The sequence below is a fragment of the Mastigoproctus giganteus genome, chromosome 4, assembly GCF_048544385.1.
Source record: "Mastigoproctus giganteus isolate SK-2022 chromosome 4, ASM4854438v1, whole genome shotgun sequence".
Classification (NCBI taxonomy): Eukaryota; Metazoa; Arthropoda; class Arachnida; order Uropygi; family Thelyphonidae; genus Mastigoproctus; species Mastigoproctus giganteus.
The window spans coordinates 53,486,041-53,512,469 of record NC_143578.1 but is presented as its reverse complement, the minus strand read 5'-3'; the positions used below and the strand labels follow the sequence as shown (position 1 = coordinate 53,512,469).

General features: G+C 34.4%; 1 protein-coding gene across 1 annotated transcript in view; it reads right to left on the bottom strand.

The window, feature by feature from the left end:
* Positions 1 to 26,429, bottom strand: part of LOC150086741 (plexin-B-like) — a 238,715-nt gene that overhangs the window by 151,946 nt on the left and 60,340 nt on the right. The window contains exons 4-6 of the mRNA XM_090372734.1: positions 15,650 to 15,778; positions 10,946 to 11,046; positions 8,346 to 8,490 (exon numbers count right to left, since the gene is read on the bottom strand). Coding sequence (XP_090228860.1) covers positions 8,346 to 8,490; positions 10,946 to 11,046; positions 15,650 to 15,778 — 375 coding nt within the window. The remainder of the gene's footprint in view (positions 1 to 8,345; positions 8,491 to 10,945; positions 11,047 to 15,649; positions 15,779 to 26,429) is intronic.

The following is a 26,429-nucleotide window of genomic DNA, read 5'->3' as shown; positions in this document are numbered from 1 at the left end:
AATAATTTGACTATATCGTTTGAATGATTTTCATAATCAAATGATTTGCTATAATCAAAATAATTGATTATGACCTCTCAATTCAAGGGTTTAATGTCAAACAACGTTAATTACAAAATGTTTTTGTAGTCAACGTTTTTGTAATTAACCAAGAAAAAGTCATTTAAAATTTTCTTAGTTTACTGGAAATGTATGTACAGCCTAAGCTAACTTCGTAAACTACCAGAGAGATACAGTTCCTTGACATGATATGCATTATTATTTGTATACAGTAAAACTAAGTTATCTTTAAAAAAAAATGCAATTCTGTAGTTAACATTGTTTGACACTAAAACTTCGAATTATGCCCATCATTACTTTTAATTTTAATTACATAATTATTATTTTTATTTCTTAAAAATTTATATTATATAAACCCTACTTATTACAATGATATGCACATCATTTTAATAAGTTTGTACACTACATTTGCAATGCTGAAGTACAGAAAATAAAGATTATTTATTTATTATAAGTATGGTATAATCCTTAATCTATGCAATCTGTTATCTATGAGTCAGATAAATCATGAAATCATTACATGCCTATAATCAACACATAATAAAATGGCCAAAGAGAATCTGCGTATAAGAAATATCTCTTGACAAACATATGGAAACCAATCATATTTACTCTGTATAAATAACGTACACTGTTCAGTTTATTGTGTTATGTACAACCTCTAAAATCTGGCAATCCTGGGATCAAACCATTGCAAAATTTTGAAATGACAACTACATGGGCAGCAGATTATCCAGTTCAGTAGTTGTTAAACAGGGATACTTATGCCCCCTGGCAAAGAAGTGGAGCTAAAGATCAGAAGAGCTGATAAGGCTCATTTCTGATCAGCAAGATTTAATGATGAAAATGGGAATGGCAGGGAAAAATCACACAATGGATGAGAAATTTTTTTTTTTTTTTTTAAATATCTGTACTGTGTTATTATCTAATAAGTAAATTATTGATTATTTTTGTACTACAGATGGCAAAATTTGCAAAAACAGGAAAACTTCATAAAATAGTATAATAAATATATATGTACACATATATACAAAAGCTATGGATTTAACTAGGAACTTTCTACAAACTTTTTAAATCACTTCGGAAAAATACAGGGTCTCAATTCTAATCTCTGTTAACATCTAAAATCTCCCTAAACTGATACCAGAAAACAACAAAAGACAACAGCTATGAGATCAGTGAAGATAGTGGCATGTTATAGATCTCAATTAATCAACCATGTTTGACAAAATAATGGTAAAAAGCTTTTGTCCAATACATGGTGGCCAGTGAGGAAGCCATTACATGTGGACCTGAAGACTTTTTTTTTTTTCATTTTGTTATATAAGTTTATTATTAGTTACAACATAATTTTCTACTAAATTTGTTTCTGTTATTCACCGTTGAGGGTCCTAAGATAAAATTTGCAATGTATGGTTTCATATTCTGCAATTTAGTTAATTCTATTAAAATTCCTTCATGATTTTACACAATCTAGCCATTACTGTGTAAGGATGCCATTCAACAACCAGATTTGTTGATTAAAAATTATCATTCCAACCCATAAATTCACTGTTCATCTACTTTCAGAGTACATAAAACCTTTCTTTAAATATGGTATGTATAAGATCTCCAATTCCACAAGGTAAATTGACAGTTGAATTCCAACAACAAATTTCTTTCTGGCTAAAAGAAAATTCTTACATCCAGTCTGCTAACCTTTTTTTAACTGTTAACTAGGACATTGCAGTCTCTCAGAGTGCAAGACAATGAAATTTCCCACTTGTAATGGTTTTACTTTACTCATAGTCATGAGCATTTCAGCACCTTTCTAGCATCTGTTCAATAATATTCTTATATATATATTACATATTTGTAATATGTTTTCATTTTTTTAAATTTCTTACATCTTTGTAACCTGCTGACACATTTTGTTATAGAGCAATTAATTTTTAAATTATGTTTATGATCTAATAGACCAGACCACACTAGTGGCTGTTGTTTGTTTGTTATTTGGTTTTTAGGAGCATTAGCAACTAAGGCCATATTGATCCGGGGATATGTGGTGGTCATTCCCTGACCTTTCCCCATCCTCCATATTTGGTGGTCATGGGCTCGAACCCCAGTATAATCAAGAAGCGTGTGCTATGCACTACTGCTCCTGCCCACCTGGCTACGGAGGCGCCCACACTAGTGGCATAATATTTTTGAATATATAATAATTAATACATAATTAAATTTTTAAGTATTTCTGTTTCTTTCATTTTTTAATCAAGAGATTAATTACTGTGAGTTTGGTAACATTTAATCCCTTAAATTTTGATAAAATTTCATAATGTTTAATTTTTTCACTTTTTATGTAACTGTCTGAAATGCATAGTTCAATAAAATAAAAAAATTAAAATTCTTATGTTTTCTACAAAAGTTATTCAATGTTGTTTTATACAGTACAACATACACTATTCCTATTGTACCAAAACATTTTTAATGAAACCTGCAACACATCAGAGGTTAAAAAGCTATAGCAATCTGTGAGACTGCACGATACTGCTAACACAGCAAAAATCTCCCCATACTAGTGCTAGCCAGAAGGTGGCGGTGGATCACCTAACAGGTGACCTGCCACCACCAAAGGAAAATAATGTTCCTGTATTAACTGTTAATCAATGATTGAAAATCTGAAATTAATTCAAAAAACATCTCTTACATTAGTTGTTTTTGAAAGATTTATTAGTGTTTTCACAAAGTAAAGAGAGGGAAAATGAAACCTGATATTCTCTCCAGAAAACCACTATGCTGCAGGACATAGTTTCAAATTTGGTGCACTGTGAAGTGCATCAAATTTGAAATAAATTTTTAAATAAACCTGAAAATTCAAGTAACTGACAGTATCAACTATATATATATATAGTGGCAGACAAAAAATTTGCATCACCTTAAAAAAAGTAACGTTTGTAGTGAAACGTATAAGATATTGTTTGATTACAGTCATTTGTCAGATAACACTTCTATTGCATCAGCCATTTCTGTAAATACGGCGTTAGAAGGGTATATATGCTCAATAGTATCCTGTTTTGCAGAGGTGTAAGCATGGCTCCATATATTCAGTTGACACCAAGAAGAAAAAAAAAAGCGTAGCTGTTGCTCTGTCCCAGGAAGGGCTTTTTATGCATACTATCACTGATAAAATAGGCTGCCACCAGTCAACAATATTCCGGGTGCTGAAATTAAAGCATGAAACTGGTGATGTGAAGAGAAGGCCTGGATCAGGTGTCTTCTCTTCACATTATGGGTTAACTTAAATAGAAATCCTCCAGTCTATGCCACCAGAGAAAGAGAAAAGATTTCCCCATAAGAGAGAGTGACTATGCCTTCCCAAGATCGATATTTGAAACGGCTATGCCTTCGTAATTGCCATACTAGTGCTCCTGATCTAAAACTGGACTTTGAGATGGCCTCTGGTGTTGAAACAAGTGCACAAACTATCCAAAGACGGCTTTCAGAATGTTGTCTGCATGCCTATTGGCCCAAGAAGAAACCTTTGTTGACCCAACAAATGAGGAAGAAGTGACTTGCTTGGGCTAAAACACGTTTCATGGACAAAAGAGCAACAGGACACTGTAAGCTTTTCTGACGTATTGAAATTCAACTTGCACAGCTTGGATGGGAAGCGATATGTCAGAAGACAAAAATCAGAGGCATACCATCCTCAATACGTCAGAAGATGAGAATCAGAAGCATACCATCCTGACTGCATAACACCGACTGTAAAGTTCCCCGCCGGTCAGATGGTCTGGGGATGCATAACAAGCAAAGGGGTGGAGTTATTAAGTTTATTAACAGAATTAGAAACCTGCACTGCTATCTTGGAAGAGTGAAATCCGTTATTAGGGATCACCACACAGATGTCCAAAACTGCATTTTTCAACAGGACTCAGCACCTTGCCACACAGCAAAATTGGTAAGTTTTATGCTATTTAGATTTAATGATGAGTTTGTCTTCTTGTCTGACAAGGCTTAAAACATACTTACACCAATGCTTTCCCTCGTTTTTCTCCCTTAAGTCATACCTCAGAAATGCTGGCATTACAGTGTTGGACTGACCCAGCAACAGTCACATTTGAACCCTATTGAAAATTGCTGGTACGTAATGTTGTCTAAAATTGCTCAGAAGAAGCCAACAAGTAAGATTCAGCTGCAGGAGAGCATTGTAAGGGTGTGGTACCACAAAATCGGGCAATCGTATATCCAGAAGTTGATTAACTCTATGCCAGATCATTGCAAGGCTGTAATTGCCGCTCGAGGAGAAACAACAAAATATTGAGGACTTATTTTGCTGATTTACAGTACATAATTCTGTTACGTTATCTTTTCATTTCAGTTTGTACACGTACATGCAATAAAATGTATGTTTGGTTGTCGTGATTGCCATTTGCGTGATTTCTCATATTTCCATTAATTATGCATTTTACCCTTTGGGAAGATATTTATGGCAATTAGGTATATCAGGTGGAGCCTTTTTATTGGATTTCATTCACAGAGATATATATCCCATCTAACAAATGCATTTCAAACATTTCTGCAACCCACAATGAAGTGCAAAACACATTATTTGCAAAATTCACAAGTGATGCAGTTTTTTTGTCTGCCACTGTATATATATATATATATATACAATATGTTTTTTAATTCTTTAATAACGTTTACATACATAATATGAAGAAATAAATATGCATATGCATGTTAAAATTTTGCACACTTAGCAGTCTTTTAAACTGCAAAATGAAAGAGAAATAAGAGATTAATGTTTCTGTTTTATGTCTAAAATGTTATATACAATTTTCAGTAGAATTATTATTATTTTTTTGTGTGAAAAAAAGTGTAAAACAAACAGCATATTTTAAACTTTAATTTTTTATTAAAAATTAAAAGTACATATAATAAGTACTGCAACCCATTAAGAAATTATAAAATACTGGTGTCATTCAAGCAGAATTCAAAAAATATCTAAAATTTTCCAGAAATTAAAAAATAAAGTTGAGCACCTATCAGATAACCTTCCATCATTTTTGCTACATTTTGGGAACCACCACCACTGCCAAATTATGAGTTAACTTAAATAGAAGTCCTCCAGTCTATGCCAACAGAGAAAGAGAAAAGATTTCCCCATTGTTTAATTTAGTCAACTCTTTAAAAAAACTTAAAAACCTCATTCAAATCCCTATGCACAGGTTCTTCAAAAAAAAGGTGCAACAGTTTTGAATGCTAATAATTCTTGATGCACTGTGCTGGCATTAGTGAGTTTATGTCATTCATATAAGACATGGAAATTTATTGTTCAACCAAAAACATGTTGAATACTGAATATGTGATCTCCGTGCACTCATCACCATTGGCAGATATTGACTGAGGTTTACCACAACTGCACCCAGTTGTGGTAAGCATATTCAGAGATAACTTCAGAGATTGTTCTCCAAGGATCAGCACAAGAAATAATCACAAGGATTTATGTCTGCTAAGTATCGAAGCTAAAACTATCCAATCCCATACTGTCCAAGATATTAATCAAAGATGATCCCATCATTAAAATGTTCCTCAAAAAATGGAGAACTGCATTTTATATATTGCAGCCTTTCTCCATTTTGTGGGAAAAATGCTTCTTCCATGCTCGCTAAAAAGCTCACTATCATGTCTTGAAGAGGTGGAACAAAGTAGTCGTGAAGGACTTTCAGGCAGCATTCAAAATTAACTTTGTCATCCAGGAATACCGTTATGATGAAATGTATTTTTCAGAATGCAGAGCCAGTTCATGCCTATGTGGAGATTTTCACTGTCCTATATATGCACATTCTGTTTGTTAACGTAGCTGCCATAGTGGAATTGGCTTCATTAATGAACCATATATGATGAAGAAATTAGCATTAGCATTAGCATTAGTAGAGGCATTTGATGCAAGAAAGCAAGCTTATGCAGCATCAGCCAAAAAAAAAAAAAAAAAACCCACTTCCACTTCACCCCTCTGTTCACCCCTTTGTACAAAAGAAATGTTGTTGTTTTCAAATTGTTGATGAAATGAATCATAAAAGGTGAATTATCTTTCTTTGTTAATGTCAATCAGGAATGTTGCATCTGCATTTTGTAAGGAAACAGTTTTAAGTCTTGCAGAACAATACTTAAAGTGGAGTTTTGTTTTAAAACCAATGTTGTGGCAACACTGATTTCACAGATTTCCTTGAACTACAACTTTCACTTTCTGTACACCTGCAATATTTTCAGGCATCCTTACAGATTTCATTCTGCAAACAGTGCACTTCTTATTGTCTATCACAAAACCAGAATTATTAACCTTCTTTACTAACCTCAAAATTGTTGAACTTTCTCACCCTTTTCTGCAACCAAATATCCTTTTAAACTCCCAATGCACTGTCAGTTTGATAAAATATTTTCACAAAAAAACACACTGCTCACTAGTGCTCCATCTTTCTCACTGCATTTTCGTCATCTCTGGTAAAAAAACTTCCATGTCTTACGTGTTTAATAACACCACACTCATTAATGCCAGCCCAATAACATCAAAAAATATAAGCATTCAAAACTATTACATCTTTTTCTCATAACTATATGGATGCATGGTTTCCAGATTCTGCAACTAAAAAGTTTTGCTATCACTCCCATAACTCCTGAATATTTCTGAATTACTGATAATGAGTAACAATTGGTTTACCAATTTTTAATCTGGTACACTCAGAACAACAGACAATTTCAGAAATAATATATAAAAATAATAAGCAACAGTTACAATTTTCAAACTTGGGAAACATTTTAGAGCCTTTTGGTACACAAAACATCCAGTGAATCATTTAATTTTTGTCACTTGATTATTTGATTTTGTTATTTTTATAAGAACTGAGAATACAGAGCAGCATATGTGTTTGCATCTCATTCTGTGATTTTCTTCCTTTAATAAAATACAACTAACAAACAAAATATATCCAAAAGTTCTTTATAACATTCTGTACAGTACTTTCAGATATAGAGATCACAATCAAAAGCAGATTTCTCCACAGGTTTTTTTAAGAAGTTTTTTTTTTAAAGTTGCACAATACGGATTGCAATTTCAATTTCAATCTGTACTGAAATAAATTTCAAATGGATTTTTGCCAGTTATTTTTTATAACTCTATTAGAGATAAAAAATAATTTTGTACCAATATAAATTATTGTAATTCAGTTATACAACTTGAGATGTAACAACACATCAAGGAATAATTACAATAATATATACAGGGAGATTCAATGTTCGTCATGACATTGAGAGGATTGGGATTTTTTCAAAAAAAAAAAAAAAGAAGCATAGTCTTTAAGAAAAACTATGTTTTCTGCCATTGCTTTTGGTATCGAATAAATGGGTGCAAAATAACATGACTACACTGGAATACAGTAACCTTGTAAGTATACTCATAACATAATTAACATGAATTTAGAAAGTGAAACTTATTTTAACAAACATGATATGCCCATTGATTTATAGAGTGCCACCTCTCACATTTAGTCTGTAGGAGAGCAGTGGAGGTATCAGCAAAAACTCACAATGTGTTACAATCCTATTATTATTCACAATGGAATGCAGTGCAGGTTGGTTATGCAAATAAGAAAAAAAAAATTTTTACTATTATTGGAGCGCTTCCTTAGTTCATCTTGGTTGAAAAAAGAAAAACTAACTGTACAGATTAAGGAAACAGCCAAATTTTAAACTTTATTCCAACTTCCTTTTCTTATAAATATTCTTTTTAATTATATTAATCTAATTTGTGTTTCCATGTAATTAAAACTTATGTTCTGAATTTGCAATTTGTGTTGCATGCGTTTTATATAATTTGCTATATTCCAGAGTAATCATATTGTTTTGCATTTGTTTCTCTAATACCAAAAGCAATGTCACAAAACTTTAACATCATTTTCTTAAAAACTATGCTATTTTTGAAAAAATCCCGTAAGAAAATTTGGATCCTCTTGTTGTCATAAACCCACTGTAGAATTTTTGATATACAATTTTGAATCATCCTGTATATTTATAAACTGTCTCTTGTACTAGCCTGTAAAATATCTCATTCAAACTTGATTGCCATACAGAGCCAATTAAATTAAACTCTGCAAGTGTTAAGGAATTAAATTATAAAAAAAGAAAGATAAGCTGATATCTGTCTAGTAGATAATTTTATCCCAAACAAATATATCATAAGCTGGTGGAAGAATAACACAAAGTAAAAGGCAAAAAAATACATAAATCCAGAATAAACCACTTACCACAGCTACACTAGTAAATGGAAGGTGCTCAGGGCTAATGGACTGGAAATCAATACACTGTTGTGTATTAAGTGACAACCATCTGGGTGAACTGAAGTCAATAAGACCACCTGTAGCATTCTGACAAGCAGCTTTGATTGTACATCTAGAAAGAAAGAGAAATGAGGAAGAAATTTAGCAAAATGAACACTACTCCAAATGTAATGATGCACTATTAGAAACTAAAAGTACATTTGGAAGAATTTAAGAGTTTCAGCTGAAAGCTTAAAGCTAATTCAAAGATGATTAATGAAGTTAAAAATGCACTAAATTCCACCCCTTCCTTCCCACAAAAAAGGTAATGAAAGTTTTGCTATGAAAAACATTATAAAAAGTTAACTAAGTAAATTATAAGTAATAAAAAAGCTGTATATTTTTAAATATTTTTTTGTTAAAAAACAGTGTTAATAGTTACATTAACTATGTATGTTTTTACCAAACAAAAAAATGATACTGAATCTGGCAGAAGCCTTACCAGAATTATATGTCTTTTCACTACTTTGAATGCCAGTAAGGCAACACATATTCTCTTATAAAATATTTTAAAATTAGAATATCAGTTTTAAAATACCTGTTTTAATAATGCCCAAACAAAAGTTAAACCTTTATATCAGACATTTCCGAATAATGTTTGTCTTGAATGTTACAAGGTAATCATTCTTTCCCTGTTAATTACAGTATTGTGACTTTGAACTTGCATTCTCAATTTATCTAAATTATAAAATACATATTTCAACTAATGTTGTTCTGCACATGAGCCAAGATAGTAAAAGTAAATACTAAATTAAAAAAGAGGCACATATGATCTTTGAACTTTGTAATAGAAAATTACAAAATATTCACATAAAGTGACCAAAATATTAAGACTCTTAACACCTGAGCTTAGTACATACCATCTCACAATTATACACAGATCATGAAAGTGAGCTGAAACAGAAATATCTTTATTGCCCCATTCAATCCATCTTTGAAGGAATGCCCTATCAAGAGCACACACTTTTCTTTAAAAAAGAGAAAAGGTACTTCATCTTGTTGAAAGGTGCATGGTGCAGCATTTCTACACCTAATGAGGACAGGAAAAAACTGGCAAGTTTCCAGGTCCTGCCAAATACCTGTGACTTTGAAAAATTAATCGACCAAAATGGTTGGAAATTTAAAAAAAAAAGCCTCCTTTATTTTAAAATGAGAAAATATCAAAAAAGGAAATAAATAACTACCTTACATAAAAATAGAGATCTCAAAGAAAAATCTGATAATTGACAGTGCAGTACATTAAAATTCAAAACTACTTTGTATTCAAACATTAGTGCCAATTAGTCTTATGGAAATCAATGAAAGTTCATAAAATATCATTTTATTCCAATATATTTGAGGGAAAAAACTGGGTGGATTCATATTTTAATTCTCAGAAGTATCTCAATTTATTTCATCTTTTAACTCTGCTGATACTTCTATGGAGCAGTATTTTTACACAAAATCTAAACTTGATACCCAAATGTGAAAATATACTTTTAACACAATTCTTATATACTGAAAAGTACTTAAAAAATAAAGAAACTTTAAAGACAAAAATAAACTTGATAAAACTTCAAGAAGGCTTGGCAGCTTCAACTAAATAACTAAGTTATGCCAAATATTTTTACTCTGATATTCAGTTTTGGAAGGTAAACCTTGGTTCTAGACTAAAGTGTTAGACAAAAAGAAAAATTAAAATAAAATTCTGTTCAAAAAATAATGTTAGCTGATGTTAGATACTGTGCTAATAATTAATAATTAATTCTAACATGGACTTTCTATTTTTTTTTTTCATTTTGATTTAATTTCGTTTACAAAATTTACAAAATGAATTTTGTAATTTTTTATAAATCAAGTCAAAGATTGCACTGATCACACAGGTTTCTTCAATAAAATTAAAGAATCATTAACGACTTTAGGAATTATTTATTTTATTTTTCAGTGATATCATCTTTTCAAGAAAAATAAATATCAATTCAAATTTAAAAAGAAAAGGTCTGCATTACAATATAAAAAAACACCTAACATGATTTCTATGCTGTCACACATCGGGCAGATCAAGTCAAAACTATTACAAGACAACACAATGCATCTGCAATAATAACACAACACATTCATTTTCCAATTATGACCTGTGCCCCATAACAAAGAATTTCTCACAATGAAGCTGACAGAAAAATTGGAAATAAGGAAGTAATAAGAAATTTCATGACAAAGAACAATTTCAACTAACTGTATCTAGAGAAACCTGTTTAACTGAGCAAATTTGAAAGATATCATTAGAGATTTAAATATAATAAAAATGAGGCAGAACTCAATGTCTGGACTGTAATATTTCACACTGAAGATAAATATCCATCAATCCTTGTGTGAACAGCGGGTACAACATGAGCTAATGGATATTTTGGATCGTATTTCACTTTATACAAAAAATATAAAGGCTGTTCAACTGAAAGCCCGAATTGTGCATTTTTTTACTTTGTATTCCAAAAATATTACACATAATTGCATTATTTGACTGTGTCATTCATCTAGCTGCTACTTACCGCTTCTCTAAAGAACACCATCCACAGTAAGGATTTCTAGCTTGAAGACACCGATCACAACTGTCATGCTGTTGGCACCTTTCTACTTGTACTTTGCTAAGCTGTATAAAATAGAAAAATCACATCTGATATTTATACAATTAACATTATACACTAAACAGACTAGCATGAAAAGTCAATAGTTTCTTCTTTTATAACATGTTCTAAGAGTGCAATATGCAAACTTTTACTTTTGTTTAAGTTTTTAACAAATCACTTAACAAATTTTTTAGCCTCTTTAAAGATAAATGGTTGTTCCTTTGATTCAAAAAGAATGATAAGAAAAGTTTCCATTTGAATGATAATGATAAGTTCCCAAATCCACATATTTATGTGGATTTGGGATAGCTTATGTCTGTTCATTGAAATCTTTACTGAATCCTCCAATAAGAAGTATTATTTCAAGTCAAACTCAATGTCTCAGTTTAGAATTTCTAATAAAGATTATAACTTAATTTCAAAAAACCACCAACTGAAAACGAATGTTCAGTAAGCAGATATACTGATTAAATATCAATTAATTATTGAAAATTATAAAAATTACAAAAAATTAGGACTTTGTTATCCTGTCTTATATTTTTGTGGTCAGCAGGATTTAAATTGCTTAGTAAATGTAATTAATGGTCTTAATTTTCATCACAGAATGAACTTAAAGAGTAGGCAGCAGTTTCTAATGATAGCTCCCTAACAAAACAGTGATTAATGTGTTAACACTATTTCGCCTTCTTTAAATTTGTAAAAAGTACAAGGACTTTCTCATCCTTTCTTTTATTTTTGTAGGTAGGTTAAACAGCCTAGTAAATGCAACAATAGTTCTAATTTCCACATCAGCACAAACTTAATGTTACCACCAGTTACTTTGCTTTGGTATGGTACTACTTTGAAAAAATTGCATTTCTAACTATATGGCATTTGGCAACTCAAATCAAAAAACTTAATTACCAGTTCAGTCAAGAACTGTTACTAGAGTTCTTATAAGTCCTGAAACAGGTTGTTGTATTAGTGTCCCATCTTTTAAATAAGCGGCAGATTAATCTTTTGGCAGAACCATTTGTTTAAAACTAGTGCAATGCCAATATAACCAGTGCAGTATGGTCTAACTCACCGATGCACCTAAACCCAACAACAAGCATTTAAGACTATTCCATTTATTGGAAATTTAAATCCTGTTGGGCACAAAAGAGGATTAAAAACCACTACTTTTCATAATTTTTGAAAATCAAAACAGAATTATCTACTTTATAATTCTGAAGTTTTAAAATAACAATTAAATGCTATTTTTGCTACTACAAAAAATTGCATCTATTCATAACAAATTTCTTAAACATTGCTTATCAGCATGAATATAAGCAGTGTAGTTTTAAAAAATAAATTTGGCAACTTTTTAAAATTATTTTTAAGATAATTTATTTCCTTAATTAAAAAAATAAAATAATTTGAAGTCCTCAAAAACCTTTTTCAGGATTTTTAAGAAATAACTCGCATATCAAAAAAAAGTATGGGATCATTCTAGAGCTATTCCTCGAGTTATGTGATTAATGCATATCTCAAAAATAATTTTTCCATATAGAATAATGTAAAAAACCTGGGTTATGTTCTGCAGCAGAAAATACACTTTTTATTTTCACACACTTACTTCTTCATACTTATGTTTTATGAGCAATTTAAACTTGAGCATAATAAAAATTGTAATAACATAGAAAATCATCTAATCTGTTATGTATCATGTATGTATTAATACTGTCAGTTTAACCCCTAAAAGAAATGCATCTGGTCATGTGGAGTCTGTCAGACTTTTTTATTATAAAAATTTATTTTTAAATTATTTTTGAACTGAAAATGGTGTTTTATTGATTATAAATTACATAATTCATCCCACTTTTATTGTCTGAAACCTTTTATGCTATATGCAATTTTCACTCATCTTTTGTTATATGATCCCCCTTCTCTCATTTTCCAGCTTTTCATCTGGCAACACACCAACCCCACAAAAAAAAAAAAAGCAGTGGTCTCAAAAAATTAACATGACAGATATAAAGAGCCAAAATTCATGCTCCCAACCACCGTTCAGAATGGATAAGGAAAAATTATGGTTGCTGGATGAGCAACATTTGCATGCACCAGCTAATAAAAAAAAAAACAATCCATCAAATGCTATCTGTAAGATGCCAGATAAACTTTTAAACCTGGTAAATCCTAATAAAAAATGAAAATAATGTATCATCATTTAGAATAAACTGGTAGAGAAAGTTATATGGAAGGATATGATTTTATTTAGAAATTAAAAAAAATAACAGAAAATTTTTAAGAGTGGCATCTGTCAGTTGAAGGGTTAGTTGAAGGGTTAAATATGTTGATAACCAATCACAAATAAAGAGTTGTAAATGGTTAAAACACTTAAAGTTCTTAAAATTCATAAATAATAAAAAGGATGCAGTAAAAATTAATACTAAAAAGAATAAATGCACAAGGCGTAATAAGCTACAGATTGGTAATTCACTATAAAAATATCAGTGATATATCACTATTTTTTTCCGTAGTATTAAAAAACAACAGTAGTAAGTAGTATAAATGGCATTGATTTAATTGTATCTCATATTGTGACTACCTTCACAACAAGTTACCATGTATTGCACTACCTCGAATAAGTAATGCTTCACCAATGAAGAAGACTACTGTTACTTATTCTTGCGGGATACCACCACCCAGACAGCACTGCTTCAAGGTTTGTTGGCCTATCGTCGGTGGGTGGGTAGGTACCCCAGTGTTGCAATCATGTCAACCCAGTTGTGAAGTAGAATTCCACAATCCATAACTTATTACGTACGCCTTGTGCATTTATTCTTTTTAGTATAATTACTATGCAGACCAACTGACATCTCTCATATTGTGGAGTTCTACTTCACAACCGGGTTGGCATGATTGCAACACTGGAGTACCTACCTGCCCACCAACAATAGGCCAAGAAGCCTTGAAAGGTTGCCGTCTGGGGGGGGGGGTATCTCCCAAGAATTAGTAACAATAAGCATTACTTATTCGAGGTAGCACAATAGATGGTAACTCGCTGTGGATGTAGTCACACAACAATTAAATCACTGTTATTTATACTACTTCTGTAGTTTTTACTACTATAAAAAAATATGGTGATATCACACTGATATTGTTATAGTGAATTACCAGTCTGTAGCTTATTACGTCTTGTGCTTATTATTTATTCTTTTTGGTATTATTACTATGCACACCAAGTGGCATCTCTGATATTGTGGAGTTATACTTCACAACTGGGTTGGCATGATTGCAACATTGGAGTACCTACCTGCCCACCGATGATAGGCCAACAAGCCTTGAAACAGTGCCATCTAGATGGTAGTATCCCCTGAGAATAAGTAACAATAGTCCTCTCCATTGGTGAAGTGTTATTCAAGGTAGTGCAATACATGGTAACTCGCTGTGCAGGAAGTTTACAACATGAGATGCAATTAAATCGATGCCATTATACTACTTCTGTAGTTTTTTTACTACTGTGGGAAAATATTAGCATTAGTAAAGGCACATTATGCAAGAAAGTAAGCTTATATAGCATCAGCCAAAAAAAAAATTTTAAAAATCAAATTTCACCCATCCACTCGCTCCAAATGTTTGTCTAGTTTTGCCTTTAATCTATTTAAGCTATCAACTTCTACAATTACAGATGGAAGTTTGTTCCAGCAATCAACCACGTGCTGGCTAAAGGCAAACTTCCACACATCTATCCTACAACTGTCTTTCCTCAGTTTGAATTTATGCTCTGTCAGGCGATTGTTCTGAGCAAGAGGAAGAATCCCATCAGCATTGAGCATGCTCAAACCATTCAAGGCTTTATACACCTCAATCAGATCACCTCGCAGGTGCCTAGTCTCCAGACTGTAATTTGCAAAACTTAAGCCTATCAGTGATATATCACTGATATTTTTATAATAAAAATTAATAAAGAGAAAAGGAGATACAATCATTTGGGGGGGGGGTTGTACCTAAACATGGGCAGATGGAGGTTGTCCTACAGATGCTTTGTTAATAATATGAGGATCAGGTGAAACTGTCTTGCAGTGAGAAAATTTTATTTTTCCTTGCCTATGTATTCTGTAATACTTTCTAGAGTATGGCTTGACACCTGTCTAACCCCTCTACAGAAAACACAGCAGGGGTATGAAGCCATACCAGTAGGATTTTATAGGTACACTGCAGAGAAAATATTCTCTTCTTTGTATGTTTTCTTCAGACTACTGTTTAGTCCCCAGTAAAAGACCTAATAACCACTGTGACCTCTATGGCCACATTATAATCAGTGGTACTGTTTAATAATTTATTTGGTGGTTTATTTCTAAATTCTAAATTTATTTGTCAATTTAAGCTGCTCAAAACAGGTAACAATAAACTGTATAACAATAAATTTTCAAGCAGAGAAGTGTATTATTTTCTACTTATCAATGTATCCTTTTTCAATTAACAGTTATATCAGAACTAAGATATTATTCACATATTTCAACTGTACCACATTAGAAATAAATGAATTAAAAAGAGGGCTCAAAAATTGACATTTAATTTCTTAAGGATAAATTATATGTAATTTTAAATAGATTAGCATGCAAATATTTATTTTCTGGAATGAAGGCAAAATATGGATACCTTGTATGGGGACAAAACAAGCACATACTGTTCAGTGGGATCAAGCTGAGTGTTTGGTAAGATGGGACTTCCTTCGAAAATAAGGACTTCTTCAAATTCATTTGCCTCGGCAGCATTTCCAATAAGAAGCTACATGATAAAATTTATATATAATAATTTGATGACTGAAATACTGTGATTAAAAATAAGTTGTATATGTTAAAGTAAAACAGTAATAATTGGCAAATTTTTGTGAGCCCTTCCTGTTTGAAGTGCAAAATGCTTTTCTAATTTTCTCTTCAAAGACAATTTGTATTAATAAAAAGCAAATCATTTCTACTGCCATAAATTGTATAATTTATATTAATCAATATTTTATATCAAACATTAATAAATAAACCCTTGGAGCAATTGTGATACAATAGACTGGAATACTAACCAATTTATGTTATCACATAAATTGGTTAGTATACCATAAACTGGAGCTATTAACCAGTAGTATTGGTTAATAGCTCCAGTTTATGGTATCACAATTGTAACTACTTCTAATCAAAGATAACCGCAATTTGTTTTAAATATCTTATCTCATTCTGATCATTTACTTTGGAAACATGGTGTATACACAAACTGGCCAAAAAAATGCAAACCTCTGTATTAACACAGTCACAGACAAAAGAAATGCAAATAAATGTGAATAAATGCAAATAGATGCAAAGAAAACTGTGACATAGGGTGATGACGTCTTGCCTCATTGAGTATAAAGACTGCACAGGCTGTTTGACTGCAGTAATCTAAAGTCAGAATATGGAAAATGCACGATCTATCAGACTTTAAAAAAGGTCTTATCGTGGGTGTAAATTTAGCAGAAGCCACAATTCAAGAAATGAAAGATATATAACTTCCAAATTTCATCCTCCGGTATCTTTTATAATTCAACTCCTCCAAGCATATAAATTACTTTAGGGTTGTTATTCGCCAAGTGTAAACCTTGCATTTTGCAGCATTAAACAGAGTTTCCACTTATCTGATTATCCCTGAAGATAAATAAAAAATTGTCTTCAAATAATATAATACCACACCTCAACATCATCTGCAAATTTTGTTATTACAATTATCCCTTCATCAATGTCATTTAAAAAAGTCAGAATGGGAACAGTCCATTCACCAATCTCTGAGGAACCCCACTTCTAATGCTAACTCATTTCAAAGAGTAATCACTTATTTCAACCCACTATCTCTTGTTGTGCTGCCATTCTATAATCTCTCTAAGGATCTTACCCACAATCCCAATGTATTCCCAATGTGTGCTTTTGAGGAAATCTCTTGTGAATGCTCTATTCAAATTCAAATAAACAATGTCAAAGTTATTTTATTAATCCAACTCATAAGTCATACTGTCATAATAGTTTATTAGATTTCTTACACAAGACTTTCCCTTGAGAAAATCATACCCCGCTAGATAATCCTGTATTGCATTCTTAATCATTGCCTCCATGATTTTTCCAATCATCTGAAGTCAGACTAATCAATATTTAGTTGCCCACTTCATTCTTAGAACCATGTTTATGGATTGACAGTATGTACACCGATGATTCTACAATCCAAGGTAATCATCCGAATATAATGAAATCCTCATAATTAACCTTATAGGTTTGATGCACTCTCTTGCTGCTGTTCTTCAAAATAACTAGGCATATGCAATCTATTCCAGAGCCCCTTTCTTTCCTTCGGGATCAAAAATTGTTTTGGAAAATAATCCTCTATAATTTCCACTTCACTGATTTCAGTGCTCACATTCACTCATACAGTTTCTCCTTGCCATAAAGGAGCTTTCATATGTAAAGACTGATGTCTGATGATGATTGAAACAGGCAATATATTGTGCAAAAAGGATAGGTGGAACAGGATGAGAGTATGCCTGCCAGGGGCAAAAGTTGATAACGTTGTAGAGCAGATATCATTTTTAAGAGCACAAGAGTGATATTGTTGTACATGTTACCACCAATGATATTAAGAGTAGGAGAATGGCAGAATTACTTAAGAGTACAGGTCAATGTTGAAAAAAAGCCACAAGTTAGGGTTGAATTTGAAGGTGTCTGCAATTCTGCCTAGACACAATAGGAGGGAGTACATAATGAGAGCATTGTCAATCAATTCAGCCCTGGAGAGATTGTGCAAGGCTCGTGGGGTAGAATTTTTCCCAGCACGGTCTGTGCTTGTTAACCAGATGGACTGCTTCTACAGGGATGGGATACACTTAAATAGGGTGCAAGAATATTTGCTAATGTTATCGAGGTGGTGTTAGGTGGGTCGGAAAACTGCTAGCTTGAGGGGATACACAGACTAATAGATTAACAGTAGCCACTAGCAGAGGTGAAAGTGATTCTTGCACTGCTTCTATTGGAATGAGCAGCAGCCAGGAAAACAAGGTGCAGGGGATTTCGGAGACTGCTGGAAGTAACTGCAGAACAAGTAAATACATAGGCTGTGTTAGAGTAGCTAAGAATAAGAACACGTGCATGCATACTTGCATGAACACCAATGCTAGGAGTATAGTATATAAATTTGAGGTGCTGGTCAAAACATCAAAGGCAGATATTGTTGGGATATCAGATATGCGGCGTCACACAGATATAAGTAATGGAGAATTGGAATTTGGGGAGAACATTGTGTACAGGAAGGATAGACAGCATTAGCATTAGCAGGGCACATGATGCAAGAAAGCAAGCTTATATAGCATCAGCCAAAAAAAAAAAAAAAACACAGACCCTTCTCATTTCACCCATCCACTCATTCCAAATATTTGTCTAGTTCTGCCTTGAATCTGTTTACTCTATCAACTTCTACAATGACAGATGGAAATTTGTTCCTTGGGATTGTCACAGACATTCTCTCAGATATGCCAGACAAGCTGTACTTGCTACATGGGAGTCTAAAACGCTGATGGAACTGATATTTGGGTGACATTCAAGTCAAGTGGACCCAATTTCGGTGAAGTCCATCTGGAAGGTCTGTGAAAGCCAAATCCTCTGCTTGCACCCTCACGATGGTGGGACTGTTAGCAATCCTGGGTATAACCTTCATGCACAAGCACACTGTGGGTGACCACCCAGGTGTGAACCAACATAAGCAGGAGTCGAGGTGTGGTGTCCACACCACACCACATGGAGCAATGTCGCCCCTCTGTGTTACCAGGCAATACTAGGTGGCAGATGACTCTCATCAACCGGCAATACCACCACCAGTATGACTTATGACTTTTAAGGTTATGATGAACATCATGGCGAGATCCAATCTTCCTTACATTTCGAGGGTACAGCTCTAAAACGGTGTTCGCAGGCTCACCGCTAGTTAGTACACCGGACCGAACCTATTGGTAACTGTCTAGGAGGCTTCCGGATCAGCTAGTGTATAATCTTGCTACCTCTACTCTGCCAGATAGTTACTGGAGGGAATCCGAGTAGTGTGTATGCGGGGGGCATTGTCGAGGCCATGTTATGTCAAGGATCTGGGTATATTCTTACCATGTGTACGCCATATGCAAAAATTTCAGTGCTTCATACATCATGTCCCCACCACTTTTTCTTATTATTGAATACACCATGAATTGTCAAACTAATAGAGCAAGCTTATCTGTGAAAAGATTTAAACCTCCTAAACACTTCCTAGTTCCTTTCACAAATATACGTGGTCTCAATTCTAATCTCAACGATGTCCATTTCCACTTGTAGTTCTGCCGAACCCCACGTACTTTTTCTGACAGAATTTCAGTTATCGGTTGATTCAACTACTGCTCATCTCAGTTGCCCAAATTATTCGCTGTATGAGTCCTTTCGCCTCAAAGGTGGTAATTGTGCATATGTCCGTTCCGACATTCCCTGTCAGAGCGTGGTAGCTTGGAATCTCCTCTTTTCGATCTTCTCTGGCTTAAAATCTCTCTACCCCATTGTGTCAAATTCATCTGTTGTCTCTACTGTTCTCCCAGTTCCACTAATCACTTGGAGCTCTTTGACTTCCTCTCTTTGCAACTTGACTTTCTCCAGTCCAATTTTCCTAAGAGTGAGGTAATTTTCCTTGGTGATTTTAATGTTCACAACTCCAGCTGGCTTCCAATTTCTAGTCACACCGACCCAGCTGGTCAAGATGCTGAGACTTTTGCAATTACTAATGACCTTGCACAGATTGTTCATTTACATACAAGGATACCAGACAATCCTAACCATACAGCCAACATGCTTGATCTTTTTCTCACAAACAACCCTTCTAAGTACATGGTTGAAGTGAGAGGCCCTTTAAGCACTTCAGATCACAACTTGGTGATTGTCTCTTCTCCAATGGAGCCTTTATCTCATGGCTATTCCCAACCTTGTGTTGTTTGGCATTACAAGAATGCAAAATGGGATAACCTGCGAGATTTCTTTTCTTCTTTTCCTTAGTTGGATTACTGTTTCAAAACTTCTGATGTCAACATTTGCTCAGATCGTGTCAGTGAAATTATTCTTGTAGGAATGGAATCCTTTATTCCACACTCCACTTTAAAATCTCTTCCTTTATCTAAACCTTGGTTTTCAAATAAATGTGCTAAGGCTGTTCAAGAGAAGAACGTTGCATATCATAATTGGCTTGTTTCCAATTCTTCAGTTTCATTTTCTTCCTACACCAAAGCTCGCAACAATTGTAAAGCAGTTATTAATCATTCCAAACTAGATTTTGAACAGACTAAGAGTAGAAAACTTACTTCTTGCCCGAATGGTAGCTGAGCATTCTGGTCTCTTGCCCAAGCTATTGGCCGCAACTTTTGCCCATCTCTGCTCCCACCTCTGTTAAAACCAGATGATTCTGTTGTCACTTCAGCCAAGGATAAAGCTGATCTGCTAGCATCCCATTTTTCTTCCAACTCATGTATTAATGATCTTGGTAAAACACCACTCACCATTCCCAACACGCTCTATTCAATGCCTCCTGTCGTCTTCGTCAAAAAGATGTCAGAAGGAATGTGACAAATCTTGATGCAAAGAAAGCTCCAGGTCCTGATGGTATTTCTCCACTCGTTCTCAAAACCTGTGCTCCTGAACTTACTCCTGTTCTTTTCCGCCTTCTTTCACTTTCTTATTCCAAAGGTGTTTTTCCTTCTGCTTGGAAATTTGCTCATATCCAACCAGTTCCGAAAAAGGGTGACAAATCCCTCCCATCCAATTATCATCCCATTGCAATTACTTCTACTCTTTCTAAAGTAATGGAGAAATCAATTAACCGCCAACTCTTAAACTGTACCTAGAAACCTTCCATCTGATCAATGATCACCAGTATGGATTCCACCAGTTTCGATCCACTGGTGATATTTTGGCTTATGTTACTCATTTATGGACAAATTCAATGGAAAAGTTTAGTGAAACACAAGCAGTTGCTGTTGACATCTCAAAGGCTTTCGATCGTGTTTGGCATAAAGGTCTTCTAAACAAGCTTCCATCTTATGGTTTGCCAACTGTTTTTTGTAACTGGTTATCCAGTTTTCTCTCTGATCGCTCACTGAGGGTGATGGTAAATGGCTCTCTGTCTTCCAACTTCTGCACTAATGCTGATGTCGCCCAAGGTTCAGTTCTATCCCCCACTATTTTCCTCTTGTATATTAATGACCTTCTTCCATCAACTGGAAATCCTATCTATAGTTTTGCCGATGATAGCACATTGAATTCCACTTTCCATTTTGAGAAAACTTGCCGCTGCTCAATCAGCTTCAACTTCTCGAATATCCGCTACCAATTCCATAAATGCCGATCTCCAGTAATTCTCCATTGGGGCAAAGACATCTTAGTTCATTTCAATCGTTCTAAAACTCAGTCTTGTCTTATATCTTGCAAAAAGGATTCTTCTGCTCCTATGCTTATCTTTGGTGACACTATGATTTCTAGGCAAAATGATACATCTCTTTTGGGGATTACCCTGACTTCTAATCTCTCTTAGCACAAGCACATTACAAATATTGCTTTCTCTGCATCTAAAAAACTTGGTTTTCTCTTTAGTTCTCGGCGTTACTTTTCTTCCAAACAGCTGTTCAGTCTGTACAAATCACAAATCCACCCTACCATGGAATATTGTTCCCACATCTGGGGCGGTGCCCCCAAAACCTCTCTCAGGCTTCTAGATTCCATTCAGAAGAGGGAAGTTAGGTTAATTAATGATTCATCTCTAACAGAGTCTCTCCACTTGCTGATTCATAGAAGTACTGTTTCTGCTCCATGCCTCTTCTACAGATATTTCCATAGGCACTGTTCTTCTGAATTGGCTTCTATAATTCCCGCTCTCTCTTTCAAAACAGTCCAAACATGTGCCGCCACCAGCCAACATCAATTTACTGTCCAACGTCAAACCCACAGAACCAACTTTTCATCTTCCTCATTTATTCATTCAACTGCCGTTTTCTGGAACAACCTTCCTTCATACGTATTTCCTGAAAATTACAATCTACAGAAGTTCAAGTCTAATGTCAACAAATATCTTCTTTCATCTTCTCAACCTCCAACCTAAGCACAGTACTAAGTACTATAGGTTCTAATACCTTTCGTGTTTGGGATTTTCATAAAAAAAAAAAAAAATTTAACCACCCACTGGCTAAAGGCAAACCTCCGCACATTTATCCTACAACTGTCTTTCCTCAATTTCAATTTCTGCCCTCTCAGGTGATTATTCTGAGCAAGAGGAAGAATCCCATCAGCACTGAGCATGCTCAAACCGTTCAAGACTTTATATACCTCTATCAGATCACCTCGCAGGTGCCTAGTCTCCAGACACTGTAATTTGCAAAACTTAAGCCTTTCTTCATAAGAGCAACCGTCTATTCCATTCACTAATCTTGTTGCCCTTCTCTGTACTCGTCCAACAGCTCTACAACATTCTTAAAATGAGGCCTCCAGACCTGTATACAGTACTCAAGGTGTGGCCTGACCATTGCCTTATACAAGAGGGTAATCACCTCCTTATCCTGGCTAGAAAAATTCCTGTATATCATTGACAAGACACTATGTGTTGCAGACTGTCTGCACTACTCAGAAAACTTCATATCTTCCTGCACAATTATCCCCAGGTCCTTTTCACTCTCTACCACTGTCAGTGTAGTACAACACTGTTGATACTGTGTTGTACTTGTTGATACTGTGTCGTTACTCTGGGGTTACTGCTTCCCATATGCAGTACTTTACATTTTTCAATATTAAACTTCAGTTGCCACCTCTCAGCCCATCTGATCAACTTTTCTAGATCCTGTTGCAGCAGCTTACTGTCATTAGTGTCATTAACAACCTTGCCGACCTTTGTATCCTCTGCAAACTTGGACATTAAGCCTGATATAACATCATAAATACCATTGATGAATACAGAAAACAACAATGGACCCAACACTGAATCCTAGGGGATTCCACTAATAACATTAGTCCACGAAGAGCAGTGTCCATTGATTACCACTCGCTTGTCTTCTCCCACTCAACTGTCCCTTTATCCATAGCACCAATTTATCACCAGTGCCACACTGCTCCAATTTGTGCAGCAGCCTTCCATGTGCAACAGTATCAAAAGCCTTTCTAAGATCCAAATATATGATATCAAAATTATTCTTTGCATCCAGTTCCTTTGTGACTACATCATAGTATCCAATCAAATTGGTCAGACAAGACTTCCCCTTAACAAATCTATGCTGTGTCCAGGCTATAACTGAAGTCTTGTCTAGATGATCCTAGAGGATAGGAAGGGAGGAGGGGTTATACTATTAGTTAAGCAACACAAAATCTAAGGAAGTGCATCCAGTTGACTTGGGTGGACAGTGCAGTGTTGAGTCAGTTTGGCATTAGCACTGGGAAAGCAAAATTGAGAGTAGGAATGTACTATAAGCCTATTGTTTGTTTGTTTTTTTTTTTTTTTTAGGAGCATTAGCAACTAAGGCCATATTGCTCCGGGATATGCGGTGGTCATTCCCTGACCTTTCCGCATCCTCCGTATTTAGTGGTGACGGGCTCGAACCCCGTTCTAATCAAGAAGCGTGTGCTACGCACTGCTGCTCCTTCCCACCTGGCTACGGAGGTGCCTACTATAAGCCTAATGACCCTGATGAGTATAATGAACAGCTGTACAGAGAGACAGAGTGGGCCAATAAATCAGACTGTCTTATAATGGGGGATTTTAATTTCCCGGATATTGGCTGGAACTTGTGGGTTGGTCATTCGCACACTAGCAAGGCTTTTGTGGATTTATTGGATGCTTTCTACAGCAGGATGTTCGGGAGGCAACCAGAAGGAGTAATACTCTTGATTTGATTATCAGTAGTGATTCTTCATGGATTAAGAATATCTGCCACCTAGTGGTTCCAGATAAAGGAACCACTAGGTGACAGTGATCACAGCATGCTGATGTGGGATTTACTCAAAGAGGTAACTACCATCAGCAGTAAAAGGAAGGGTTTTTGTTTTCGTAAAGGTGACTACGGAGGTCTGAGACAGTTTTTAAAGTCTATACAGTAGGACCAACTGATGATGTTACCAACAGCAAATTCCAAATGGAAAGCATTCAAAGAATTAATCTTGGACGCTACTAGGCTTTTCATACCAACTAAGAAATATTGTTCAAGGTTTAGGCCTAAATAGATGTCAGATGAACTAATGAGACATGTGGCAGAGAAAAAAAATGCATGGGATACATATAAATCAGTGTTTCTCAACCTTTTTTCAATCATCGCCCCCTAAAGGACAATTTTTTTTCCTAATCGCCCCCATGAAATTTTAAACAAGGAAATACTTTACACTTTTTTTATTCAATGGGATCTCTAAGCCTAATGCTTCTTAGCTAAAAGATCATTGTTTGGTATGATATTAATATGTTATATCTAATGAATCCTCTTGAACTTATATCAATTGTTATTCTGTTTCTTTCCTTTGTTAATATTTTATTTACTGAGCTAAAATCACTTGCAGCCATATAAGACGTTGGAAAATAAAGAAGCATCTAACTTCTGTATGTAATAGCCTCACATATTGTTCTTCATTATCAACACAAAATTTTCTGAAAAGGCGATCATATTTGCTATGTGACTTTATTTTATTGATGGTTTTAATAACTATACTGAGAGGTTGATAAAGAACTGGACTAATATTTTTTGCAACCAGATTATGTCGGTACACAATGAAGTGTATTATAAGAACTTCAGGACATACTTCCTTTAGGTGGGCTATAACACCTTTGTCTTCCAACCACGGAAGTAACACCATCAGTGGTACAGGACACAAAATTTTCCAATGGTACTTGTTTTTCATCAACCATGTTTTTACAGCAGCAAAACCAGCAGCAGCAGCAGCTCCAGTACAGTCATCTCTTCTAGAAATTTAAAATCCCCATCAAAATAATGAATGTATGCCATTAGAAGGACCTTATTGTCAGTAACTGTGGATCCATCAATCTGAATAGAAAATTTTCTCGTTTTTAGTTTGTCAATTATCGTAACTGCTCTTCAATGTCAACTGACATCTCATCGATTTGTCTTCAAATTGAATCATTGCTCAATGGCAATGCTTTTAAAATACTGGAAGGATTTTGATGCAACACTATTGAAATTACAGTCTCTAATGGAGGTCCGAATAACAGTCTCAGCAACCGTATGAGCACTACCAATTTTTGCAATGATTTCTGCAATATTTCATAAGACGCAATCATTCCATCGTCATTTGTTTGTGTGTTCTTCTTAAATAAGGAAGTAACAGTGTTACATTGCTCAAAATACTGTTTTCAATTTTTTTAAATATTCGATATGTTTACCAACTTTATCAGGATGTTTCCTTTTTAAGTGATCTAAAAGGCTTGATGGTTTCATAGCCCCATTTGAAAAAGAACTATTGCACATAAGACACATGGGCTTTCAATAAAACCATAAGCTAGATCCAGATACTGTCAACACTTTCTTTTCAGCACTTGACATGATTTTTGATGGGTTGAATAACTACAAAGAATTAAAAAATAAAATATAAATTATAAAATATTTTCTGTAACTCTCATAGTCCATGTCACTCACAAAAGCACTGTGGATCAAAAATAAACAATTTCCATGAGGAAACAATAAATCAATATTAATTACCACTTAGAAAGTAGAAACAACAGACTGAAACATTTCCTTATCCCATCCAAGACTTATATATTGACCAATGAAACAAAATAATAAACAAATAAACCACGCACACCACACCGATGCTTAGGTTGCAGCTGTTGAAAAGGCGCAAATGCCAAGTATTGCAGAGCATTACCTCTGAAAGCACTTAGGCATTTAATGCCTATGAAAAGCAAAGGCAGTTGGGTTAAATCACGCCCACTATCCTCCTTTTATTACAATTTCTCACTCCTAATATAATATACCTATATTTTAAAAATCAGTTGTCTCAGGGAGAAAAGAAAACCCAATGACAGAAATTAAATATTAAGGAATAAGATTTCATCTGGTAGGGATAAACTTTGGAGGGCCATAAACCATTGTAATATCCATGATTTATTTTTGTCACCCCCCCAAAAAAACAAATTTTTGCCCCCCTTGGGGCGATATCGCCCAGGTTGAGAACCACTGATATAAATTAACAGGTGGCCCAGAAGCCTATGGAAGATATAAGCTGGTCTGTAATCAAGTCACAAAGGAGGTTAGGCAGGCAAAGGCAGATTACAAGAAATCTTTGGCAAAGGATGCAAAGAAAAACAGCGAAGAGTTCTTTACTTATGTAAACTCTAGAAGGAAGGGGATGTATCAGATTCGTCCACTTGATAGATGGTTCAACCA